Raw genomic sequence first — 12,607 nt, 5'->3', positions numbered from 1 at the left:
GTTAAGTACGGTGGAGGTTCTGTCATGGTCTGGGATGTTACGTGGCATGGTCTCAGTCCATTGGTTGTAGTGACAAGAGCCATGAACAGAGGTGACCCTGACAGTCTAGACAATAATGTGCTGCCAACAATGTGGCAATACTCTGGGAATGGTCGGCCATACTTCCAAGAAGTCAACACGCCTCGTCACACATCCAATGCTGTTTTACATTGGTTTGAGAATATGGATGTCCCACAATTGGACCAGCTGCACAGAGTCCCAACCTGAACCTGCTGGGCATCTTTGGAACAAACTAGAACGTTGGGTCAGGAAATATGAACAGCGTCCATCTTCTTTGAGAGAACTCGCCAGACGTTTGCAGGATGAATGGAGGGAAATACCAGCTGAAGTGTATCAGAAGTTGCTAGAAAGTAGGATGCGGAAAGTATCTGATATCATTAGGGCCAAATGAGCCCCACTAAGTATTACCCTATGGGATTATCCTTGTGATTCTCGCTAAGGTACTCAGCTACTTTTGGTAGGATAGTCTACTCTTGTAAGAGCGGCTCCCATTCTGGCGGACTCTGTGCCGTCCTGGTATTACGGGATAGCCATTCTGTAATACTACATATCTGCTGCAGGGGATAGGATTGGTTGGCCCCAGCTGTTGGCAGTGGGTGCCAGGAACGGGACTCGTAATAATCAGCTGCTCGCCCCTGGCCTGGCATCCTGAGAGGATTGTGCATATTGGCGCATCCCCTTTTAATTCCGGACTCTGTTGTGAGGCATCATGGGAGTGGAATATTTAGTGATTTTCTTTTCTCATTTCCTCGGCACGTCACTTAGGGCCGCATCCTGTGCCATTAATGTTATTATCAGTTCGGGCCGGAGTTGCTCTTTAAACATATTTTTCAGCTTATATTTAGCTATTACCCTGAAATGAAAATGGAATTACTCAGAAAATATCCACTTCCAATTTGTCTAACTGTAGATGTGTAATCCGGATAAAGGAACCACCCGGAGAGAGTCAGCGCCACGGGCGTTAACCAGCTGTGTGCTGGAATCTGATCTACTTTAGGGCAAGCCATGTAAAAGGCAAAAAAATGTTGTCCCTCGCGGGGATCCACTTATGTCAATTACAGCCTGTTACTCATATACAACACGGTTATATGCAGGGAGACTTGTGTTCTCAAAGGGAGAAGCAAGAAACTTCATTAAACTTCTAACAGATTACTTCCCGCCAGTGGAGTAACATTCTACTTTCAGGAGTTCCTTAATCCTTTGGTTTTGGGACAAAATTCTGTCCCAGGATAAGAAGGGGATGGGGGTACAGTATATGAACTGCAGCTGTTCTTCTCTACCAACCCTCCCTAGTTCTAGGCCCTGTTGTTGGCCATCCAAGATGGCTGCAGCAATTTTCTAACTACCTAATACACTGCACACTGTTCTCTGATTGGCCAGTGTTGATCATATGACCATCCATGGCCAATCAGATAGCAGGTATAGTGTTTTGGTAGTCTAACACTATCAGTGCACTATGGAGATTAGGTAGTCTGAAGTGGGTGTCAGTGAGCAATTATTGAAATAATCGAGTCGGGTGTGATTGGCCCAATTATCCAAAAATAATTGAGAATTGGAACAACCTGACCCTGATTCTCATTAAAGGCAATGGGAACGAAAATTGGGTTTACTAATTTGGCCTGCAGAAGGTCCCTAATGCTGATGATGGAGGAGGAGGAGCCCCTTCAATGAATGTAGCTCAGTGGTTAGCACTGTTGCCTTACAGCGATTGATTCCTGGGGTCCAATCTCATCCAGGACAACATCTGCATGGAGTTTGAAAGATTTGATCCTAGAACTCCAGCATTGCAAGGCAACAGTGTTAACAACCGACTCTCCTCTTCCATTATATTTCAGCTATTTTTGGTAAAAATCAGGTTGAGCTGACCCAATCTGATTCTGTAAAAATCTGCTCTATTGCCTGGCCAAGCAAGACAAGTGTCGGTCATCTTGGACGGCTGAAAACAGGACCTGGAACCGGTGGATCAGAGGGTTTACAGAAAAGATAATGTACCCCCTGCCCCTCCAGTTCTGGGACAAAATTTTGTTCCAAAACCCAAGGATCACTTAAGCATCACCACAGTCCTAACCACCTGGGATAGAAGGTCCTGATGTCTAGTTCTACCTTGCTGTATGCTAACATTGTGGCTCCTGTAGAAATCTTACTACTGTGCAACATCCCACCATCCATTGAACTGGTGATGAGGCCAACCTGGAATGAACCTCCTTAGCCTAGGAGACCCATAGCTTGGTATGTATGCTTCATACAATCAAGTCTCCCAATTAAGGTGCTGCGTTTAGCTATTCAAGACTCGAGGGTCCGATGTTTGTTTCCCCCTACAGGCACTTGGGCCAACTTCTCATATTCTTGCACGCAAGCAATACGGTAAAAGGCTTTTTGCCCAGCCCCTTTGTCAGGCAAGAGCACTCGCTAGAATTTTGGTTTGCCTGGCCGTGTGAAAGGACAAACAGCTGTCCAACTTGCCGTATTTGTCCTGCAGCCCAGCAATGACGTATGGTCGTACGATCGTATGGTCCGTTATTAGAGCTTAAAGTGGTCAGTGTAAAGACCTGCTAGATTAATTCATTGTATAGCCAATTAAATTTTAAACACTTTACCTTTAATGCAGACCGGCTGCTTCCCAGACCATTGACCTGTTTCGAGACATTTCCGTTCCTGGTTCCCACTGAGGACATGCGAGTTGTTACAGAAGTAGTTGATAGTGGAGTCGATCTTGACCCGATTCCCATACGTAAAAGCCCCCTGCTCAGATAGTTTCCTATATCCGTTGAGAGGTGGTCCCGGATCTGTGCAGCTCTTCTCCTCTATAACTAAGAGTGGAAATGACCATATAAGTAACGAAGAATATCTGAATGTGGTAACACTAGAGTAATACAGCGGAATCATGTATAATGACTGGCGGAGAAAATTATATGGAGGAGATAAATATAAGAAACCGTCGCTTCGTGATCACTGGTTCACTATCAGGAAGATTGTACTTTGAATTCTAATGTTGTATAAGCAAATAAAAGAGACTGAATCAGGACTCCCTAAATAGCAGGAGGTATGAAGCCTGTACGTTCTATTCCCAAGAAGAGACAGGGAGGCAGTACTATCTGTACCGACATCATTTACATGGAGAGACAGGGAAGCAGTACTATCTGTACCGACATCATTTATAGGGAGAGACATGGAGGCAGTACTAACTGTACCGACATCATTTACAGGGAGAGACATGGAGGCAGTACTAACTGTACCGACATCATTTACAGGGAGAGACATGGAGGCAGTACTATATGTAACTGCATCCTTTACAGGGAGAGATGGGGAAGCAGTACTATCTGTACCGACATCATTTACAGGGAGAGATGGGGAAGCAGTACTATCTGTACCGTCATGATTTACAGGGAGAGACATGGAGGCAGTACTATATGTAACTGCATCCTTTACAGGGGGAGATGGGGAAGCAGTACTATCTGCAACTAAATCATTTACAGGGAGAGACATGGAGGCAGTACTAACTGGAACTACATCATTTACAGGGAGAGACAGGGAAGCAGTACTATCTGTACCAACATCATTTACAGGGAGAGACATGGAGGCAGTACTAACTGTAACTGCATCGTTTATAGAGAGAGATGGGGAAGCAGTACTATCTGTAACTACATCCTTTACAGGAAGAGACAGGGAAGCAGTACTATCTGTAACTACATCACTTACAGGGAGAGACATGGAGCCAATACTAACTGTAACTACATCATTTACAGGGAGAGACAGGGAAGCAGTACTATCTGTACCGACATCATTTACAGGGAGAGACAGGGAAGCAGTACTATCTGTACCGACATCATTTACAGGGAGAGACATGGAGGCAGTACTATATGTAACTGCATCCTTTACAGGGAGAGATGGGGAAGCAGTACTATCTGTACCGACATCATTTACAGGGAGAGATGGGGAAGCAGTACTATCTGTACCGTCATGATTTACAGGGAGAGACATGGAGGCAGTACTATATGTAACTGCATCCTTTACAGGGAGAGATGGGGAAGCAGTACTATCTGTAACTAAATCATTTACAGGGAGAGACATGGAGGCAGTACTAACTGGAACTACATCATTTACAGGGAGAGACAGGGAAGCAGTACTATCTGTACCAACATCATTTACAGGGAGAGACATGGAGGCAGTACTAACTGTGACTGCATCATTTACAGGGAGAGACAGGGAAGCAGTACTATCTGTGCCTGCATCATTTACAGGGAGAGACAGGGAGGCAGTACTAACTGTAACTGCATCATTTACAGGGAGAGACAGGAAGGCAGTATTATCTGTACCAACATAATTTACAGCAAGAGACAGGGAGGCAGTACTAACTGTAACTAGATCAGTTACAGGAAGAGACAGGGAAACATTACTATCTGTAACTACATCCTTTAGATGGAGAGACAAGGAAGCAGTACTAACTGTTCCTATATCATTTACAGGGAGAGACATGGAGGTAGTACTATCTGTTCCTATATCATTTACAGGGAGAGACAAGGAAGCAGTACTATCTGTTCCTATATCATTTACAGGGAGAGACATGGAGGTAGTACTATCTGTTCCTATATCATTTACAGGGAGAGACAAGGAAGCAGTACTATCTGTTCCTATATCATTTACAGGGAGAGACATGGAGGCAGTACTATCTGTACCTATATCATTTACAGGGAGAGACAGGGAGGCAGTACTATCTGTTCCTTTTGCAAAATAAGCCTCAGACTGTACTAACACATATGCACAACGGTCGCGGCACCAAAATAGTGTCTCTCACACAGAAAAAAAGACTATTTAATGCTCCAACTCTTCTAAAGTCTGCTGCAATATGAATATTATAAACGCAGGTTATTTTAAAATCCGCCCGCTGCGCCAAATCCTCACATTAAACACAAAGCGACACAAGACTTCAGGTTAATTCTCAAGTGACTTCAGGAAAAAAAACCTTGAGCTGTGATCTGCGGGAGCAAAAATGAGCGAAGCTAAAAATGTGCACATCAAAAATTCAATTATAATGAGCGAAGACGAAAGTGACAGAACGTCCGGATTGCGGGATAAATGAGTAAAATGTCCGCGAAATGTTCATGTTCCCTCATCATTAACAATGAAACGCACTTTACTCCCTGTCCTCATAAATCGTACAAGAAGTCAATCAGTCGGCTGTTCCTGCTGCATTCCAGTGCAGTATGGAGATAAGGCCCCTTCACACACATTTGCACGCGCCTCGGCGCACCTTTTCTGCGCACTGAATGAGCCTTTTTTGCTCCCGTATTTTAGTGTAATTTTTGCGCCCACAAGGCACGCTCCTTTGCGCCCGGCAAATAAAGACGCTCCAATTTAAATGACTGATTAGTCCAATGAGTTCCAGACGTGTTCCTCTTCCAGCGGTATGACAGTGTATCGCGCACCTCCTTGCTTATTGCACATGCATTCGCGCACCCCAATGCAATCAATGGGTCCTAATCTTTGCGTATTGCGCGTGCAAATATACCCGTGCGAAAGGGGCCTAAAGCTTCCGGTGGGCTAGTTAGCCCCCTCTTTAAATGGATCGATGGTCACATATGGGCACTACCAGTCCATTCACTGTCCATAGGCAATAGTCAACTGCTGCAATGAACGTTAGCGCACGTACGCGACCGCCGCTGCATCCTCATTGGAGTCTTTGGACCCCGATGCTCATGATCAGCGGGGTCGGACCCCGGCGGTCATACATTTATCATCCATCCTTGCTAAGTGATCAATCGTGTTTATATGCCAACCCCTTTAAGACACTTTTCTTCTGATCTGGGTATACTGACAACCCAATGGAGGAACTAAATGTCCCAGCATGCCCTGGTAGGCATACATTACATAAAGCCTGCTTCAGCGTATATCATTTTTATATACCGTGCAGTACTTTCTATCTCTGGGCTCCATCCATCTCGCACTCCTCTATTCCCACATGTGGCATCGGGTGAAGCAACGCGAAGAACAAATCACGGTGAACGTCCATCCCGGATAATAAGGCGTCTTCAGTATATTTACTGTGACACCAAGCATCAATCACCAGCAATGTGTAGACAAGCTGCAGGTCCTACAGAATACACGATGAGCTGCGCTGGCGCTGGATCAGCGGCCCCTCTACATCTCCGTTTTAACCCCTTCCCGTTGCAGACGGTTTTGTGCGTTCATCTTCTCCTTTCCTGACAGCAGAGCTACAGGAGGGCTTGTTTTTTTTGCAGTAGTTGTATTTTTCAATGGCCCCATTTAGGCCCAATGCCCACGGCCATATTCGCACCTCCGGATCCCGCGGCAAATACTGCCCATAGACATGCTATGCAAAAGGCTTTTCCATGCCCACCGGCGGAAGTCGACTGCGATTTTCCGCTCGCGGGGGGAAATCGCAGCATGTCCATTCTAGTGTGGCCTGGCATTGCAGTAAATGGAAGCCATCCATCCCGCGGCGATTCTGAAATGTCAATTTTTGAAATTAACGCGGATCCGTGTCAATCGCCGGCGCGACATTCTCTGCACTGCGCACTGGAACTTATTAGATGAATTAAGCATTTTAAGCGGTGCGCGTTTGTGTCCCGGGCGCAAAAACGCATGCCCTGCTGATCAAAAAGGTACAGTAAAATACGCTGATACATGCACAAAAAAAGCCTCGTTCATAGCGCAAAAAAGTTGCACTAAGGTGCGCACAATTGCACATACGCCCATGAAAAGCCGCCCTCAATGTTTATTTTTTGTAACAAAAATTTTTTTTTTAGTTTCCATAGGAGACTTGAAGTTGTGACTGCTTGCTTATACAATATACTGCAAGACATCAGTATTGCATTATACTATATTTTGACAGGCAACCTGCCCTGGAAGGGCTTAATAGGCAAACGTACAAAGCAGCCCTGGGCGCATATTTGGTATTTCAGCCGCTATAAGGCGGTGCTGCTGATTAGAGCCACCTGATTGGCTCTTCGGCACCACGTCACTACACTGCGTGCACGTGGATTGCCTTAAGCAGCCGTGCACTACACACTACACTTAAGCATCCGTGCTAACACTAACCGTAACCTAACCCTAATCCTAAACCTAACCCTAACCGTAACCTAACCCTAATCCTAAACCTAAACCTAACCCTAAACCTAACCCTAGCCCTAACCCTAAACCTAACCCTAAACCCTAACCCTAAACCCTAACCCTAAACCTAACCCTAAACCTAACCCTAAACCCTAACCCTAAACCTAACCCTAAACCTAAACCTAACCCTAACCGTAACCTAACCCTAATCCTAAACCTAAACCTAACCCTAAACCTAACCCTAGCCCTAACCCTAAACCTAACCCTAAACCTAACCCTAACCCTAAACCCTAACCCTAAACCCTAACCCTAAACCCTAACCCTAAACCTAACCCTAAACCTAACCCTAACCGTAACCTAACCCTAAACCTAACCCTAAGTAGCAATCGTGCACATCTGCAAAGGGGGGTCTGTGCACAGCTGCTTAAGGCAATCCGCGTGCACGCAGTGTAGTCACGTGGTGCCAAAGAGCCAATCAGGTGGCTCTAATCAGCAGCGCCGCTTAAGTGCGGCTGAAGTACCAAATATGCGTCCTGGGCGCCTTCATGAGGGCTGCCATGACACCTGAAGCTCATTGTGGACTTTCAGGACTTTTAAATGCCATCTGTTCCTCAATGGCAACTAACGTGTGCAGATGGAAGGCTGCTATGTCGGTTTTCCATTTTTGTGGATGAAAAAATATCCCTGCAGCCTGTAGCATTGCTTTGTGAAACAACAACTGAAACCTGATGGAACGTCCTCAAACTGAGACAAACTGAGGGACCTAGAAACCCCTCTGACATCACAGGGGCATTAAAGGGAACCAGTCATCGGGTTTTCACAATGCAATCTAAGCTAATGTTGTAATAGCACTGATACAGTCAATTCAATAGCACTAAACAATGTATTGTAGGAGCATCGGTAGCTTTATAATCTTCGTTTGACGTTTTCCTATTCTGTATGCAAATTAGGGGGAAAGAGTCCGATTTTTGGAGAAGAGTCAAATTTGCTCAGCTCACCAGCAGCAATCTACTAAACTGCTTCTTCTAACGCCAGCAGGATATTGTAATGTGTTAGAAAACAGATTAGTAGACAGATTGCCAGACTAAAGGCCCATTTAGACCAGCAATTCTCGCTCAAAATTTGCTCAAAGTCGTCTTTTGAGTGAGAATCGTTGGGTCTAACTGGACGGACATCATGCAGTTTTCGTGCACAAGTCGTTCCTAGCTCAATTCTAGTTTTCTTGAATTAAGCAATGAACTCTTATCAGCGGTGCAGGCTGTTATCACAGTCAGCAGCGCTGGTAAGATTCTTTCAGCTCGCGTCCCGCTGGTAGTTCACAGCGGGACGCGAGCTGCAATCGTGGAGAACAATACAGCTGTTTGCTTATGGAAAACAGCTGTATCATTCGCCGAGAGATAGCGGTGGTGGCCTGCTCCGCCTGCATAGCTCTTAAGTAGCTAGTTAGCTACTATAGACTATGCAAAGACGATCGCTCAAAATTGTCACTCATTTGTCATTTGAGCGACTTTTGAGTGATCATCTGTCAGTGTAAATGGGGTCTTACCCTTAGTTGACTTCATAGTATATGGGAATCTGGAATGTAAGTGGTTGCTTCCAAATAAAAGTGTATATGAGCCTGTATTGCCATCACACGATACTGAAACCTCGTTGGAACCCCGACCGACTCCATTAAAGGCATTGGGGGTCTATTGGAATTAGCTGAGATTTATTTGAAAGCAGTACGATGGGACCGGATAGTGAATCAATAGGATAATTATGCATTTTCAGTAGCGTTCCCCTTTAGGCAAGACAATGCACCCCATCCTCTTGTTGGTCGGAGCTTGATGGGAACGCTAAATGAGTGTTTGCAGTTTAATGCTTCAGCTCTCACCATTTTCGCAGTGTCTTCCTGTATATCCAGCCAGACAAGCACACTTATAGGTTCCAGTTTTCTCCACAATGCATGTCCCATCATGAAAACATGGAGAAGAGGAGCACGCTGAAAGACATACAATAACGCAGAATTTAGATGAATTACCCGGAATACCTTGCTCTCTCATATATCAATAGGTCTAAAGGTAAGATCAAGCATACCTCAAGCACACTTGATGCAACTAATCAATGGCTTCATTAGTTGCATCAGGTGTGCTTGAGCCAAAACACATCAAATACCTGGACTGGCTTCACCAACAGATTACAGCTGGTCTCGGGGAATAACTGTAGTGGGACACCCTGTGATCATCCATTCATTAAGGGACCCTTCTAACAAATACGTATTGTCCAAAGAGGACAACCCCTTTAAGCCCTCATACACCTGACATGATGCTTTCAGAGGACAGATATACTGTTCAGTAGTAAAACTGTTACCAGTAACTTCTTGAAAGGTAGCGTAGAACCCATCAAAGTTTTTAGACCCATCTGAGCGGAAAAGAAGATGTAGAGCATTCCCTGAGCTGCGGATGGATGGTGGCCGCTCGTTCCCACAAAACCGCTTGATGATTTTAGCATCCACACTGTCGCCGTCTCGGACTTCCAAGTAGTCATACTGGCACATGTAATCAAACTCCAGACTTATCATCGCAAACCTGGCCGACAAAAAAAGATCACATCAGGGGCAATGTGCAGAACTGTAGGCAGCCATGTTTATTAAGGGGTTTGTACAGGATTACAGTAGAAATACATTACTTTCTTCTACAAATAGCGCCACACCTGTCCACAGGTTGCGTCTTGTACTGCAGCTCAGTTTCGTTCACTCAGATGGAGCTGATCTGCAATACCAGATGCAAACCCATAGTCGGGTGTGGTGCTGTTTCTGGAAAAAAGTAGCCATGTTCTCCTAATTCTGGACCCCTATAATAATGAAGAGTAGTTATTCAAGGCTTATTATATGTGATAACAACCCCTGCTGATTGTGAGAACAAACGTCCATGGGACTGCTGAAGACAACTCCAGTCCCATATAGAAGAATGGAGCATGCTCAACTGCTATTCCATTCACAGGGACCTCCTTTTTGTGATTGTGGGTGATCCAGTGGTCAGACCACGACCTTTATTTAAAGGGGCTTTCAGAATTTGGGATATTGATGACCTATCATCCGGATCAGTGTGGATCCACCACCCAGGATTACTGCCAATCAGCTATTTGAAGAGTGCTATAACCACTTCACTGCATACAAGAAACAGTGCTGTACATTTCATAGTGGCCGGGCCTGGTATAGCAGCTCAATCCCATTTATTTGAATGAGACTGGGCTGCAGAATGGCCAGGTAAAATCACTTGCCTAAGAAGAGGCTCGACTTAGTACCAGATCCTCTTCAAACAGCTGGTCTTCGGAAATCCCAAGCAGCGGACCCCAAAGATTGACTATTGATGACCTATCATGTGGATAGGTCAATAATATCCTAGTTCTGGAAAACGCTTTTTGAATGTACCACTCTTAAAATAAAAATTCTGGCTGCCTTCAGACACCACTAGGGGGAGCTTAGGAGCTAAATGCATACTATTTATACATAGAGCTTAATCATAAAACAGTCTGAAGTAAGCTCTTTAGTTCCCCCTAATGGCAGCTTCAGTGAGAAGTTTTGGAGTTCTGTATCAGAAAACTGGAGCTCCAACTGCAATAAAGTTATATTAAGAATTCAGGACCATAAGATGACCTGATGATAAAAGTGATGATCATACAGGCGACTCTTGACAGGGTTCTCTGCTTTAGTCCTGAGTGCGCCAGTCCACACTGACACGGAAGGGTTAAAAATACCCTCAGATCATCCAAAAAAATATGAGAAATGATCGGTGAAGTCACAATCAAGTCTCCGCTGAGTTCATATGAATTTCAATAGATATTGCGTTTTAATAAAAGTGAGATTCCGTTCGGCGCGGATCGGACCTGGGGACCTGATGCTGCCATCATTTTTCATCTCATATCTCCGTGTCGCATCCCGGGCGGCCGGCACGTTATTAATCTTCCCTCACTGCGCCATATATTAAGAGATGATTCAGCAGGGACACTTAATAATTCATACTCGTCATCATTAACACTATGCGCAACTACTTGGGAGATGTCTAATTAACAGCAGCAAAGGTAAGTACAGTAAGAAGACCTGTAGTCTAACTGGAGCAGAGCCTGAAAAATACTTAAACCATCCTTCCCTCCTAGGTAGAGTATGGAGCTGACCTGTAGAATCAACCAATCTAATGTATAATGTGATTGACGAGAACAGGAGTGCACAGATGTACGACTATATCATTGTAACTCTTCAGATATTGTCAGTTGCTATTTGCAATACCTTGCCTGACCACACGGAGTGCTGTTATTAGCAGTGCTGTCCCTAGTGGCACAACGTGCAATGCACCCTTATTCAGACAGAGGTATTACAATATTTGTAAGCGCCACCTAGTGGTAAAGTATATGTTTTTTATTTACAGTCTCAGCTTTCTATAAATGACCCCTAAGCTTTCTGCAGTACACAACATACACAGTGGGGCATATATCACTTGCACCAGAATTCCAGAACGAAAAAGTTGCAGTTTTGGCATAAGTGCCAAAATTGTGGTTTTTTTTAGGAGGTTGGGGGGAGGAGTAAGTGTTGAGCCACAACATTTTTTTTGAAGTGGGCAGGACTAGGCACAAAAGTGGGAGTGACCTTATTGGCCTATCAGTTTTACTATAATTTACGCCAGAAACTGTAGCCTTCAGGCTACTGAACGGAAGTGACAGAGATCTGCAATGAGGGCTTTGGATGAAGCCTCCATAGATATGAATGAGTCCCAACCGCCCGTTCCTGGTGCCCCTTCCATTTTTCATGTTGTAATTACATATCCTTGTTTGCTAACATTGTAGCACCTGTGGGCATCTAAATGGCAACAAGACCAACCTGGAATGGGGCCCCTTTCTTCTGGTATATATGTCCTTCTGTTGTACATCTCATGGATGTGGTCCCCTATAGACAGATATATCTGTTATGCAGCTCCAAATGGGTGCAGAGAGGTGGTATAGGAATGGGGATGATCCCATCCCATCTCCAGGGGCTACTTGACCATGATAAAAAAGGAAAGGTGACTGCCACCTGAATACGGTGAAGCCACCAACAGTACAGGTGGAGGACGTACAGGACTCTAATGATATCAATGGGGCCAAAAGGTCCGAACCTAATATACATTCTCCTACCAAAAGTAATGGCACACCTGAGCAAGAATGAAAAGTAATACTTATTTCTATATGGTAATACTTAGTGGGGCTCATTTGGCCCTAATGACATCAGATACTCTCTGTGGCATACTGTTTACTAACATCTGATAGTATTTCCCTCCATTCACCCTGCAAATGTCTGGCAAGTTTTCTTAAAGAAAATGGATGCTGTTCATATTTCCTGACCCGATGTTCCAGTTTGTCCCAAAGATGTCCAGTAGGTTCAGGTTGGGTCTCTGTGTAGCCGGTCCAATCGTGGAACATCCATATTGTCAAACCAATATGAAACAGCGTTGCATGTGTGACG

General features: G+C 44.8%; 1 protein-coding gene across 1 annotated transcript in view; it reads right to left on the bottom strand.

The window, feature by feature from the left end:
* The window catches only part of PAMR1 (peptidase domain containing associated with muscle regeneration 1), a 38,026-nt gene that overhangs the window by 8,920 nt on the left and 16,499 nt on the right, over positions 1-12,607 (bottom strand). The window contains exons 5-7 of the mRNA XM_066583497.1: positions 9,481-9,698; positions 9,005-9,112; positions 2,658-2,870 (exon numbers count right to left, since the gene is read on the bottom strand). Of these exons, the coding sequence (XP_066439594.1) occupies positions 2,658-2,870; positions 9,005-9,112; positions 9,481-9,698 (539 nt within the window). The remainder of the gene's footprint in view (positions 1-2,657; positions 2,871-9,004; positions 9,113-9,480; positions 9,699-12,607) is intronic.

The sequence above is a fragment of the Eleutherodactylus coqui genome, chromosome 11, assembly GCF_035609145.1.
Source record: "Eleutherodactylus coqui strain aEleCoq1 chromosome 11, aEleCoq1.hap1, whole genome shotgun sequence".
Lineage (NCBI taxonomy): Eukaryota > Metazoa > Chordata > Amphibia > Anura > Eleutherodactylidae > Eleutherodactylus > Eleutherodactylus coqui.
Note: the sequence above shows the minus strand (reverse complement) of the source record. Positions and strands in the feature narration are given on the sequence as shown.